This window comes from Salvelinus sp. IW2-2015, unplaced genomic scaffold (assembly GCF_002910315.2).
Source record: "Salvelinus sp. IW2-2015 unplaced genomic scaffold, ASM291031v2 Un_scaffold1756, whole genome shotgun sequence".
Lineage (NCBI taxonomy): Eukaryota > Metazoa > Chordata > Actinopteri > Salmoniformes > Salmonidae > Salvelinus > Salvelinus sp. IW2-2015.
In genome coordinates, this window is record NW_019943137.1 from 51,077 (window position 1) to 66,290 (window position 15,214).

At 45.0% G+C, this 15,214-nt stretch overlaps 1 protein-coding gene across 1 annotated transcript in view; it reads right to left on the reverse strand.

The window, feature by feature from the left end:
• Positions 1–15,214, reverse strand: part of LOC112071880 (collagen alpha-6(IV) chain-like) — a 52,742-nt gene that overhangs the window by 14,114 nt on the left and 23,414 nt on the right. Inside the window, 8 exon segments of the mRNA XM_070439551.1 lie at positions 3,714–3,777; positions 6,519–6,700; positions 6,845–6,967; positions 7,495–7,638; positions 7,982–8,152; positions 11,310–11,468; positions 12,216–12,434; positions 12,853–12,960. Coding sequence (XP_070295652.1) covers positions 3,714–3,777; positions 6,519–6,700; positions 6,845–6,967; positions 7,495–7,638; positions 7,982–8,152; positions 11,310–11,468; positions 12,216–12,434; positions 12,853–12,960 — 1,170 coding nt within the window.

The following is a 15,214-nucleotide window of genomic DNA, read 5'->3' on the forward strand; positions in this document are numbered from 1 at the left end:
TCAGCTATCTGGATTTGGGTGAAGGAGAAATGGGGAAGGCTTGGGCGAGGTTGCTGTGGGGGTGCCGGGCTGTTGACCGGGGTGGGGTAGCCAGGTGGAAAGCATGGCCAGCCGTAGAAAAATACTTAAATTCTCAATTATCGTGGATTTATCGGTGGTGACAGTGTTTCCTAGCCTCAGTGCAGTGGGCAGCTGGGAGGAGGTGTTCTTATTCTCCATGGACTTTACAGTGTCCCAGAACTTTTTTGAGTTTGTGCTACAGGATGCAAATTTCTGCTTGAAAAAGCAAGCCTTAGCTTTCCTAACTGCCTGTGTATATTGGTTCCTAACTTCCCTGAAAAGTTGCATATCAAGGGGGCTATTCGATGCTAATGCAGAACGCCACAGGATGTTTTTGTGCTGGTCAAGGGCAGTCAGGTCTGGAGAGAACCAAGGGCTATATCTGTCCTGGTTCTACATTTTTGAATGGGGCATGCTTATTTAAGATGATGAGGACGGCACTTTTGAAGAATAACCAGGCATCTTCTACTGACAGAAATGAGGTCAATATCCTTCCAGGATACCCGGGCCAGGTCGATTAGAAAGGCCTGCTTCTCTTAACTGTCGTCTCTTCCCTGTGATGGTCTCTTCTCTGTGCTAATCTCTTTTCTGTTGTCTCTTAGCTGTGATGATCTCTTCCCTGTGATGGTCTCTTCCCTGTGATGGTCTCTTCCCTGTGCTTGTCTCTTCCCTGTGCTTGTCTCTTACTGTGATGATCTCTTCCCTTGATGGTCTCTTCCCTGTGATGATCTCTTCCTGTGATGGTCTCTTCCCTGTGATGGTCTCTTCCCTGTGCATGGTCTCTTCCCTGTGCTTGTCTCTTCCCTGTGATGGTCTCTTCCCGGTGATGGTCTCTCCCAGTGATGGTCTCTTCTCCGTGCTAATCTCTCTTTTCTGTTGTCCTTCCTGTGATGCCGGTCTTCTTCTTCCCTGTGATGGTCCTTCCCTGTGCTTGTCTCTTCCCTGTGCTTGTCTCTTCCCTGTGATGCGTCGTCTTCCCGGTGATGTCTCTTCCCAGTGATGGTCTCTTCCTGGTGATCGTCTCTTCTTCCGTGGGGTGATGTTCTGAAAGAGCTGCAAAATCTGGACCCATACAAATCAGCCGGGCTAGACAATCTGGACCCTCTCTTTCTAAAATTATCTGCAGAAATGGTTGCAACCCCTATTACTAGCCTGTTCAACCTCTCTTTCGTATCATCTGAGATTCCCAGAGATTGGAAAGCTGCCGCGGTCATCCGCCTCTTCAAAGGGGGAGACACTCTAGACCCAAACTGCTACAGACCTATATCTATCCTACCTTACCATTCTAAGGTCTTCGAAAGCCAAGTTAATAAACAGATTACCGACCATTTCGAATCCCACCGTACCTTCTCCAATATGCAATCTGGTTTCAGAGCTGGTCATGGGTGCATCTCAGCCACGCTCAAGGTCCTAAACAATATCATAACCGCCATCGATAAGAGACAATACTGTGCAGTCGTATTCATCGACCTGGCCAACGCTTTCGACTCTTTCAATCACCACATTCTTATCGGCAGACTCAACAGCCTTGGTTTCTCAAATGATTGCCTCGCCTGGTTCACCAACTACTTCCCGGATAGAGTTCAGTGTGTCAAATSGGAGGGCCTGTTGTCTAGACCTCTGGCAGTCTCTCAGACACATATCTTCCTCACTAGCTTTAAGCACCATATGTCAGAGCAGCTCACAGATCACTGCACCTGTACATAGCCATCTGTAAATAGCCCATCCAACTACCTCATCCCCATACTGTATTCATTTATTTATCCTGCTCCTTTGCATCCCAGTATCTCTACTTGCACATTCATCTTCTGCACATCTACCATTCCAGTGTTTAATTGCTATATTGTAATTACTTTGCCACCATGGCCTATTTATTGCCTTACCTCACTTATCTTACCTCATTTGCACATATTGTATATAGACTTTTTTTCTACTGTATTATTGACTGTATGTTTGTTTATTCCATGTGTAACTCTGTGTTGTTGTCGCGGACCACGTTGTCTTGCTCCCAGACAAACTAAACAACTTCTTTGCTCGCTTTGAGGACAATACAGTCCCACTGACACGGCCCGCTACCAAAACCTGCGGGCTCTCCTTCACTGCAGCCAACGTGAGTAAAACATTTAAACGTGTTAACCCTCGCAAGGCTGCCAGCCCAGACGGCATCCCCAGCCGCGTCCTCAGAGCACGCGCAGACCAGCTGGCTGGTGTGTTTACGGACATATTCAATCAATCCTTATCCCAGTCTGCTGTTCCCACATGCTTCAAGAGGGCCACCATTGTTCCTGTTCCCAAGAAAGCGAAGGTAACTTAACTAAATGACTATCGCCCCATAGCACCCTGGGTCTCGACCCCGCCCTGCGCAACTGGGTCCTGGACTTCCTGACGGGCCGCCCCCAGGTGGTGAGTGTAGGTAACAACATCTCCACCCCGCTGATCCTCAACACTGGGTTGAGGCCTGGGGCCCCACAAGGGTGCGTTGTCAGCCCTCTCCTTTACTCCCTGTTCACCCATGACTGCGTGGCCATGCACGCCTCCAACTCAATCATCAAGTTTGCAGACGACACTACAGTGGTAGGCTTGATTACCAACAACRACGAGACGGCCTACAGGGAGGAGGTGAGGGCCCTCAGAGTGTGGTGTCAGGAAAATAACCTAACACTCAATGTCAACAAAACAAAGGAGATAATCGTGGACTTCAGGAAACAGTAGAGGGAGCAGCCCCCTATCCACATCGACGGGACAGTAGTGGAGAAGGTGGAAGGTTTTAAGTTCCTCGGCGTACACATCACGGACAAACTGAAATKGTCCATCCACACAGACAGCGTTGTGAAGAAGGCTGGAGGCTGAAGAAATTTGGCTTGTCACCAAAAACACTCACAAACTTTTACAGATGCACAATCGAGAGCATCCTGTCGGGCTGTATCTGTATACGTTATGGCGTCTGTCAGTTGAGGTGGTGCAGGAGGAGCGTAATTGAATGTCTTTCATTATTATTAGCCTGGTACGGCAACTGCTCCGCCCACAACCGTAAGGCTCTCCAGAGGGTAGTGATGTCTGCACAACGCATCACCGGGGGCAAACTACCTGCCCTCCAGGACACCTACACCACCCGATGTCACAGGAAGGCCAAAAAGATCATCAAGGACAACAACCACCCGAGCCACTGCCTGTTCACCCCGCTATCATCCAGAAGGCGAGGTCAGTACAGGTGCATCAAAGCGGGGACCGAGAGACTGAAAAACAGCTTATATCTCAAGGCCATCAGACTGTTAAACAGTCATCACTAACATTGAGTGGCTGCTGCCAACATACTGACTCATCTCTAGCCACTTTAATAATGAAAATATTGATGTAATAAATGTATCACTAGCCACTTTAAACAATGCCACTTTATATAATGTTTACATACCTAAATAAAATATACATTTAAAAAATGGCACAGAGAAGAGACCATGAAATCAAATAAAATTGTATTTATCACATGCGCCGAAAACAGCTGGTGTAGACTGTACAGGGAAATGCTTTCTTACGAACCTTTCCCAACCCTTCAGAGTTGAAGAGAATGGTACAGAAAAGAGAGCATCACAGATACAGTAAGAAGACATGAGGTGCACAGGTAGGTATACGACAGACAGGTGACAGCCACTCACCTTTAGCACCTGGCTGACCAGGCACTCCAGGGTTACCAGGGAAACCAGGCCTGCCATCGTCACCCTATGGAAAAAAAACAGCAACATCAACTGACACTTCTAAATATGTGACCGTTTCAGGAAGCTAGGCGTATGTCACACGTCACTACTTCACAAGAGGCATTTTTATTTTTATTAAAATGCATTTTTAAGCAGAAATGGCACAGCATTTTTGAAAGATATAACGTTAGCCATCGAGAACTACAAACGTTTTKCTMCTTTTCTCAACAACATTGATGCCCTGAATTTAGCAGGCGCTTTCAATAGATCAGTTGGAAAAAGTTGTGATGGGATACTTTCTGCACACGCCACGGTCAGTGTGAACCGGAGTGACTTGACACAACGCTGGCCAAACAAGATGTAGGTACAAAGATGTAGCTACAAAACAGTTTGCTTCACGGCAGACTGAAAGCATTTAACATTCATCCATGTATACGGGTAAAAGTCTCGCTACATTTTCAGATATTAAACGTTTCTAATCTTGTCAGAAATTGTTTTGATTGCAAGTTAAAGCATACTGTTATTTGTAAGTCGCTCTGGATAAGAGCGTCTGCTAAATGACTTAAATGTAAATGTAAATGTAGCTAGCTAGCTAGCAAACATTAGCTTGCTGGTTCGCTAGCTAATGTTACGTGTATGATCTGTGTAGTAATATTATTAGAATCAGAAACCATTTGCATTCCTAGTTATAGCACAATGTTAGCTAGCTAACATTGRACCTAGTTGGTTAGATTTAGCTACCTRSAGATTCATACTACAGCTATGACAATGTTTTGTATTTGTAGTGGAATGAATTGGGATTATGCTGGTTCATTGTTTAGCTAGCTACATGTCTAAACAGAAGATTCCACCACAAATAGAACAATGGGACAGATATTTCACCGGATGTATAAATGTGAAGCATCCGCTTGGTGTTTCCAGTATTTGGTAGTGAGAGGAAGCCCAGTGGCTGGCAGTGGGTGAAGATAGAACCTGGTGGATTTTGGCTGACATTCTGCACATTTTCTCATTGATGAAACCTTTGATCTCAATACAGTTTTCTGTTCTCAAAACTATAATCTGTTACGAACAGAGTAGACTAAGTTTTCTAGATGTTACCCTTTACCAAAGTTTTAAAAATGTGCTTTGTTTAGAAGGAGTGCAAAGGTGAATTGAGTTATTGCACATGTTCACTTCATAGAGTAGGCGTTCCCTAATTGAAATATGCAAATCTTTGCTAGAACGCGCCAATAGGATCTCGCTAGCTCATGCTTGGCTCTGCCCACCTCCTTACTTGTTCTGCCCACTATGACTCATTTGTTCCAATTTGAAACAACAGTCTGTGTGGTCTATCTTGATTTAGTTATAAAAAATCTTTGACTCAACTTCACCAGATGATTACATGACCCCTCAAGTTAGCCAGCTGTGTCTGGGGAAGATTACGGCGATCTATTGTATTTCATGAACATGTTTACAGGTCTAGAAAATAGTGACCCATCCACTTAGCTAGATGTGGATGGGGGGTGGTTATAGCTATTCYTTCACATGACACATCAATTTAGACAAGTCTGTCTAGGTAAGCGTCATCAAATAATTCTAAAATATTAATGAAAAACATTTCTGGACACTTTTGGTTTATGATACTGCAAGTAACCATTTCGCAGTACCGTTTACACCTGTATCCTGTGCATGTGACAAAAAACAACAACATTTTAGTCAATATAGTGTGTGTTTACCAGAAACAATAATGTGAAGATCAACATGACCTACACTAAACTCAGATTAGGATACTCACTCTGTTTAGCACATGGCCTCACATGTGAATTCTTAAAGAGATGGGTGTTGCTAAGGCTTAAGAGGGTGTGAACGATGATGAATAGGTGTAGACAAAGAAGAGCACTACAGCAGGTGTAGCAAACATTCAAGGGCCATTTTCTCAAAAGTGGGATTATGAGTTTATTAACTTAAATTTAACATTGTTCCTCAACTGCAGTCTCTACTTTTATCCAATGTAAAAAAAAAAACATTTCAATTTTTGCTACATAGGATCGAATCCACGTGGAGGGTCACATATTTCAAACTCAGTATAACATCAACTGCCACTTCTAAATATACCAAATTCAGTATAACATAAACTGCCACTTCTAAATATACCAAATTCAGTATAACATAAACTGTTACAGTACTTCTAAATATATCAAACTCAGTATAACATCAACTGCCACTTCTAAATATTTCAAACTCAGTGTAACATAAACTGCCACTTCTAAATATACCAAATTCAGTATAACATAAACTGCTACAGTACTTCTAAATATATCAAACTCAGTATAACATCAACTGCCACTTCTAAATATATCAAACTCAGTTTAACATCAACTGCTACAGTACTTCTAAATATATCAAACTCAGTACAACATCCAACGGCACTTTCTAAATATATCAAACTCAGGTATAACATCAACTGCCACTTCTAAATATATCAAACTCAGTTTAACATCAACTGACAGTACTTCTAAATATATCAAACTCAGTACAACATCAACTGCCACTTCTAAATATATCAAACTCAGTTTAACATCAACTGCTACAGTACTTCTAAAATATTATCAAAAACTCAGTTTAACATCAACTGCTACAGTACTTCTAAATATATCAAACTCAGTTTAACATCAACTGCTACAGTACTTCTAAATATATCAAACTCAGTGTAACATCAACTACCACTTCTGTTTACTGCCCCCGGTGTCACTGTTAAACTCTTTCTATGGTGGTGTATGTGCCTACCCTTGGTCCAGGCATGCCAGGGAAGCCGATGATACCGGGAGATCCTTTAGGGCCTGGGTAGCCTGGCCCGGCCGGGCGTCCGGGGAGACCGGGAAGTCCTGGTTCACCTTTAGCCCTGTCAGCATAACCAGGCAGCCCGGGCAGACCCTGACGACCAGGCTGGCCTGGGAAACCCTTGTCACCTTGGGACAGGGAGGCACAAAATGGCGACTGTAGGAGCTTGTTGGTGACACAGATTTTACAGAAATGCCTGCATTAGGAGCTTGTTGATGACATACATTTGGCACAAAATGGCTAAGGATTTATATCTGTAGCCTACCACCTACCTCTAGGTCCAGGGAAACCAGGTAGTCCATTGGCACCATTGTCGCCCCTCTGTCCCTTCTCCAGGTAATCTACTATGCGGGGCAGAGCGGGTGGGCCAGGGAGACCACGGTAACCTTCGTCACCTGGATCACACACGCACGCACGCGCACACACACACACACACACACACGCAAGCGCGCGTACACACACATGCATACACACACACACACACGCACACACACACAGAGAAGCCACGTAATTCAGATTATATCTGTACCTCATACAGTTAGTGTCTCTTCTACACATTAGGGTTTGACAAATCACAAATAAATAAAAAAAACGTGGAACCAAAACAAATGAACTGTCATATTCATTATGTCAGAGCAGAATGATGAACTGTCAGACTATTCATTATGTCAGCGCAGAATGATGAACTGTCATATTCATTATGTCAGAGCAGAATGATGAACTGTCATATTCATTATGTCAGACCAGAATGATGAACTGTCATATTCATTATGTCAGAGCAGAATGATGAACTGTCAGACTATTCATTGTCAGAGCAGAATGATGAACTGTCATATTCATTATGTCAGACCAGAATGATCATCTACACCTTATCCACTCTCTTCCCACCATTCCATTGATTCTGTCATTCCCAATCCTGTACCTTTAGGTCCTGGCGCTCCGAAGCGACCGGGCAGGCCGTCTTTTCCTGAGAACCCCGGAGCTCCTTTACCTCCTGGTCCACCGGGTCTTCCAGGGTTACCTGGCATTCCGGGGAAACCCGCCAGTCCAGGGTAACCACTCTCGCCTGTGAGCGGGAAAACAAAGATGTTTAAAAATGCCTATAGTGGATCTGACGAAGATCTACTTTTGGATCGAAGCATTGTTAACTGTTTTTGCCAAATATAGATGGAGGAATAGTGTGTACAGGTCCTGCTTATCTCTAGAAAGTCCCATCTGATCAAAAGTAGTACACTGAATAGACAGTAATTTACCCTTACCAGGAAGTTACTGTAACTAGCTGTAGATGTGTGTTGAAGATTTTTCCCCTACCTCACGTTTGGCTTTAATAGAGAATGTACGGCTATTAAGGCTATAGGAAGTTGGCTATGGATCTTTAATTGATAATAAGTATCCCCCCCTCCTCTTACCCTTCCTCCCTGGTCCCCCAGGGATGCCGTTTCTTCCCCCGGGGCCCGGTGGTCCCGGAAGGCCCCTGAGTCCTGATGATCCATCCCCTCCTGGTTGTCCTGGTTGTCCCTTCCTCCCAGTTGGGCCTGGGAAGCCAGCGTCACCTCTGGCTCCTTTTAAACCGGGGTAGCCTGGGTGGGGATCGAGAGGACACAGTCAGGCATAACACTTTCCTCTGGGTGGGGATCGAGAGGACACAGTCAGGCATAACACGTTTCCTCTGGGTGGGGATCGAGAGGACACAGTCAGGCATAACACTGTCCTCTGGGTGGGGATCGAGAGGACACAGTCAGACATAACACTGTCCTCTGGGTGGGGATCGAGAGGACACAGTCAGGCATAACACTGTCCTCTGGGTGGGATCGAGAGGACACAGTCAGCATAACACTGTCCTCTGGGTGGATCGAGAGGACACAGTCAGGCATAACACTTCCTCTGGGTGGGGATCGAGAGACGCAGTCAGGCATAACACTTTCTCTGGGTGGGGATCGAGAGGACACAGTCAGGACATAACACTGTCCTCTGGGTGGGGATCGAGAGGACACAGTCAGGCATAACACTGTCCTCTGGGTGGGGATCGAGAGGACACAGTCAGACATAACACTGTCCTCTGGGTGGGGATCGAGAGGACACAGTCAGGCATAACACTGTTCCTCTGGGTGGGGATCGAGAGGACACAGTCAAACATAACACTGTCCTCTGGGTGGGGATCGAGAGGACACAGTCAGGCATAACACTGTCCTCTGGGTGGGGATCGAGAGGACACAGTCAGACATAACACTGTCCTCTGGGTGGGGATCGAGAGGACACAGTCAGACATAACACTGTCCTCTGGGTGGGGATCGAGAGGACACAGTCAGGCATAACACTGTCCTCTGGGTGGGGATCGAGAGGACACAGTCAGACATAACACTGTCCTCTGGTGGGGGATCAGAGGACACAGTCAGACATAACACTGTCCTCTGGGTGGGGATCGAGAGGACACAGTCAGACATAACACTGGCCTCTGGGTGGGGATCGAGAGGACACAGTCAGACATAACACTGTCCTCTGGGTGGGGATCGAGAGGACACAGTCAGACATTACACTGTCCTCTGGGTGGGGATCGAGAGGACACAGTCAGACATAACACTGTCCTCTGTGGTGGGGATCGAGAGGACACAGTCAGGCATAACACTTTCCTCTGGGAATCAAAGGAGTACATTCAATGAAATTCCAAAACGGAGGGAGAAATGCTGATAAATACAAATATAGAAACATTGCATTAATATAACATTGTATACAATTACCCATGCTGTCAGAAACACAACTTACCTTGCAGTCCATAAGCAGTACTATTATAATATGCAATTCAAAATTACAATTAAAAGGATTTTGACAATTGACAATGAAACATACAGTAAGAGCCGACAAGGCATGTTCAGTTACATTCTTTCCTGTCGTAGTTTAAAATGCAATTGCACATAAGGGTTCAGGTTGCTGAATTAATAAATGAAAAGGTAGAATATGCACATGGTTATAAAGTATTACCTCTGGTTAACATATTTGAATGTAACCAGTAAAATATCTTATCAAGGGATGAAAAATGATCATGCCAATGTTTATGATAAAATATACTGTACACTCAAGTGCAATTCCAGAGTAAAATTAGATAGCTCAAACACATAACAAATACACTCCAGAAAGCCTTCTATGGTTGCTGTCTTCTAGAAGTTTCTAGAAAGCCTTCTGTGGTTGCTGTCTTCTAGAAGTTTCTAGAAAGCCTTCTGTGGTTGCTGTCTTCTAGAAGTTTCTAGAAAGCCTTCTGTGGTTGCTGTCTTCTAGAAGTTTCTAGAACAGCCTTCTATGGTTGCTGTTTCTAGAAGTTTCAGAACAAGCTTCTGTGGTTGCTCTCTTCTAGAAGTTTCTAGAAAGCCCTCTATGGTTGCGGTTTTCTCGAACAGGCTTCTAGGCTCGAAGTTTGAGGTGAGTGGGTTGGATAGCTAAGATGGGGTCAAGGGTTCACACAAGCTTATCAATGTTACAGCGACACACACACCTGCTTTAGTTAAGTTCAGTTAGGGTTTCAAACTACAATTTTTTCCATATCTTTCTTTGGACTCAATGCTCTGGGTTTAGATCAGTCGTAGTTCTAGAAGCAGGTTGTTCTAAAATGTGAAATTCCAAAGGTGCATTGAGAGGTTGTGAGATGGGCAGAGGGGGCGAGTGGGGTTGTTCTGAGATGGAGAACTGGTCTGAGATGGAGTGAGGGATGGAGGATGAAGGGAAGGGAGTAGCTCACCTTGACAGCCTAGGGAGAGACCCAACACAAAAAGAGAGGGATGGAGGGATGATAGGATGGATGGAGATGATGGTGCAGAGAGAAAGAGGGTGAGAAGAGATGTTTTGGTGATGGAGATCACAAACAGCGCAACCAGTGGATTTAGAGCGAGAGACAAACTGAAGGTCGGGTAGAATAGGAGAGAACATATCATAAAGGAAGGATCGGTGGGGAGCCTTTCACAATCAACAAAGGCATGAAAGAGGAGAGAGTCTCTGTGTTCTCTCTGTGGGCTAAAGGAGGAGAGAGTCTGTGTTCTCTTAGTGGGCTAAAAGAGGAAGGAGTCTGTGTCTCTCTGTGGCTAAAAGGAGGAGGAGTCTGTGATGTGTTCTCTCTGTGGCTAAAAGAGGAGAGAGTCTGTGTGTTCTCTTGGCTAAAAGGAGGAAGGAGTCTGTGTTTTCTCTGTGGGCTAAAAGGAGGAGGAGTCTGTGTGTTCTCCTGTGGGCTAAAAGGAGGAGGAGTCTGTGTTTCTCTTGTGGGCTAAAAGGAGGAAGGAGTCTGTGTTTTCTCTGTGGGCTAAAAGGAGGAGGGAGTCTGTGTGTGTTCTCTCTGTGGGCTAAAAGGAGGAGAGAGTCTCTGTGTGTTCTCTCTGTGGGCTAAAAGGAGGAAGGAGTCTGTTCTCTCTGTGGGCTAAAAGGAGGAGGGAGTCTGTGTGTTTTCTCTGTGGGCTAAAAGGAGGAGGGAGTCTGTGTGTTTTCTCTGTGGGCTAAAAGGAGGAGAGAGTCTGTGTTTTCTCTGTGGGCTAAAAGGAGGAGAGAGTCTGTGTTTTCTCTGTGGGCTAAAAGGAGGAAAGAGTCTCTGTGTGTTTTCTCTGTGGGCTAAAAGGAAAAACAACAAGTAGGAGATATCTGGAAGCTGGAATAAATGGATTCAATCAATTAATGACAACATTCCCAAACATTCCCTAAATTCTGGACAAAATTCCTAATGGGTTTCAATTAGTCAGCGTTCTGAGTTCCGACTCTCACCTGGAGATCCGGGTAATCCTTTGCTTCCGGCTGGTCCAGCAGGACCGGGAAATCCATTGCCTCTGTCTCCAGGAAGTCCGGGAAGACCTAGAGCTCCGGGGTAGCCATCCGTACCGCGCTCACCCTTAGCTCCGGGAATGCCCGACCGACCATCAAAACCTGGGATAATACGGGACATAAGGTATGATACACCAGGGCCCACAGGAACATACAGCACAGATAGACAGAGTCACATAGAAACATCCCCACTAAATAATATGTGAAGCATCTATGTGGGCATTTTAAAGGCTTTATGAAGGCTTCACTTAACCTTTGAAGTTGTAGGTAGTTTAAAGATTTTTCATAGAGAGACAGACTGACAGACAGTTAGTCTATATGTCTGTCTGTCTGTCACACCCTGATCTGTTTCACCTGTCTTTGTGCTTGTCTCCACCCCCCTACAGCTGTCGCCTATCTTCCCCATTATCCCCTGTGTATTTCTACCTGTGTTTTCTGTCTGTCTGTGGCACTTCGTCTTGTTTGTCAAGTCAACCAGCGTTTTTTGTCTCAGCTCCTGCTTTCCCCCAGTCTCTCTTTTTCTCGCCCTCCTGGTTTTGACCCTTGCCTGTCCTGACTCTAAGCCCGCGTGCCTGACCACTCTGCCTGACCCTGACCCTGAGCCTGCCTGCCGTCCTGTACCGTTGCCCCACCTCTGGTTTACTGACCCCTGCCTGCCCTTGACCTGTCTATTGCCTGCCCCTGTTGGATTATTAAACTGTTGTTAATTCGACGTTGTCTGCATCTGGGTCTTACCTTCAAACATGATACAGACAGACAGATAGATAGATGGCTGGCTACATAGATATTTTATTGGTTCCTGAAGGGATATTCATTAGATGATTAGGTAGTTATCATGCTGAGACCCACCTGATCCTCCGGGAAGTCCTGATGCTCCTCGCTCTCCCTTGTCTCCTGGTCCTCCTGGGAACCCAGGTGATCCAGGGAGACCTGTTGAGGCCCCCAGAACCTCCCCCGGCTGCCCCTTTCCCCCCGGCCGCCCCTGGAACCCGTTTTTCCCTGGGGCCCCTGGACGGCCCTCGCCTGGGATACCTGGGACCCCAGCATCTCCTCTGGGGCCAGGGAAACCTGAGAGGGGGGAGGGGGATAAAGTTGGTTAAATTCAATAAATCATTATTTTCACTTTTACTGTATATACAGTATGCCATTTAGCAGACACTAAATGTAATTTGTGTTGGTAGCAACAAACGAGTGAGTAGAAGTCAATTTCATTTAGTACATTTTTATGGTCACTAATTGGCAGCAATGGACCATAGATTTCAGTGGTCACTAGAACAGAGAAGAGTGGTGATATTGTCAAGGCTAATTAACATGAGCTCATGGGAACAAGAACATTAGACTATAAAGTCATATCTTATAAATATCAACAATGGACCATAGATATCAGTTTTAATCAGATTAGTGGTCACTAGATGGTCATGCTTGAAAAGAGAAGAGTGGAGATATTGTTGAACTTAATGGGTAAGACATGAGCTGTGTTAGTCACCTTGTGGTCCAGGCTGACCTCCGAAGCCAGGGTCTCCTCTCTCTCCCTTCCCTCCATCAAAGCCGGGCCGACCGGGACCCCCTGGGAAACCTGGCTCACCCTTGGGACCTACACACACACACACACACACACACACACACATTGTCAACTTCCGTGTAAAAAAAACAAAAACAAAACAGGAAGTGTTGCCATGGTGATGATGTCTATACGATACCTGTTCTTCCAGGTAATCCTGGGTAGCCGGGTTCTCCGTCCTCGCCAGGTAGACGACAAGGTACCGTCAACCCTAGTAACAGCCAGTCAGATCAAGGTTAGCACGCACACACACACACACACGCACACACACAAAGAGGGAGGCAGGGGAGGGAGGGAGGAGGGTGAGGTAGAGCTGGATTCAATTCCATACATCTTTACTTTCACTATAAATTTATGCCATTTAGCAGACACTAAAGGCCATTCGTTGTGGCAGAAATCAAAAGACTAAGTGAAGTCAATAGAAAAGTTCAGTCAGTCTAATTCAGCAAATATTATTGTCAATAATTGGCAGCAATTACAAGAGCCAGTCTAACCAGAAGTCATATACATGATCCCTCGCCACTTCGCGGTTCACTTATCGCGGAATTTCGCCTATGTCGCGGATTTTCATATGCATTTTTATTTTTTTTTTGGTGCATTGTGCTCTGCATTCTGATTCGCGTAAAAACTCACTCCCGCTTCTTGTATTCAAAACATGCTACGAATGTTGCTATCATTTTGTCGTCTCGTGCAGTTATGTGTACGTACATAAAACAGCTTGGCAAAATTTACATTAAGTTGCCAATTATCTTGTAATTTTCGAACATCTCCTAACCCATAATGTCGAACGAAACGGCCTACACGTGAGTCACTGTTATTTGTATACATGTAATAGTTGCTAATTGTAAAAAAAAAAAAAAGTTTTCTATTTCGCGGATTTCACTTATCGCGGTCATTTTCGAACGTAACCCCCGCCGAAATAAACGAGGGATTACTGTACATAAATATCAACAATGGACCATAGATATCAAGTGGTTCAGTGGATGTCAGTTGATGGTCATTAGATGGTTAGTAGATGGTTAGTAGATGGTCAGTAGAGGGTTAGTAGAGGGTCAGTAGAGGTTAGTAAGAGGTCAGTAGATGATCAGTAGATGGTTAGAGATGATCAGTAGAGGGTCAGTGATGGTCAGTAAATGATCAATAGATGGTTAGTAGATGGTCAGTAGATGGTTAGTAGAGGGTCAGTTAGATGATCAGTAGAGGGTCAGTAGATGGTTAGTAGATGATCAGTAGATGGTCAGTAGATGTTAGTAGATGATCAGTAATGGTCAGTAGAGGGTCAGTAGATGATCAGTAGATGATGAGTAGATGATCAGTAGATAGGTCAGTAGATGATCAGTAACATGATCAGTATATGGTTAGTAGAATGATCAGTAGATGGTCAGTAGATGGTAGTAGATGGTCAGTAGATGATCAGTAAATGATCAGTAGAGGGTTAGAGATGGTCAGTAGATGGTCAGTAGATGGTCAGTAGACATGGTCCGTAGATGATCAGTAATGATCAGTAGATGGTTAGTAGATGATCAGTAGATGTCAGTAGATGGTTAGTAGATGATCAGTAATGGTCAGTAGAATGATCAGTAAATGATCAGTAGAGGTTAGTAGATGGTCAGTAGATGGTCAGTAGATGTTAGTAGATGATCAGTAGAGGTCAGTAGAGGTCAGTAGATGATCAGTAATATGATCAGTAGATGATCAGTAGATAGTCAGTAGATGATCAGTTAAATGAAATACGATCAGTTTATGGTTAGTAGAGATGATCAGTAGATGGTCAGTAGATGGTTAGTAGATGTTTAGTAGATGGATCAGTAGATGGTCAGTAGATGATCAGTAAATGATCAGTAGAGGGTTAGTTAGATGGTTAGTAGATGGTCAGTAGGAGGGTTAGTAGAGGGTCGGTAGATGGTCAGTAGATGGTTAGTTAATGGTTAGTAGATGGTCATGTTTGGCAAAGAAGAGTGGTGGAATGGTGATATTGTCAAAGAGGATGGGCAACAATAGCCTTGTTTTTACCTTGTGGCCAGGCTGGCCCCGTAACCTGGGTCTCCTCTCTCTCCCTTCCCTCGTCAAAACCGGCGCGACCGGACCACCTGGAAACCTGGCTCGCCCTTTGGGGCCTACACACGCATGCGCACACACACACACACACACACACACCACACACACACACACACACACACACACCACACACACAACACACACACACACACCACACCACACACCAACACACACACACACACACACACACCACATTGCCGATCTCTGTTCTAAAAAATAATTGTCCAAA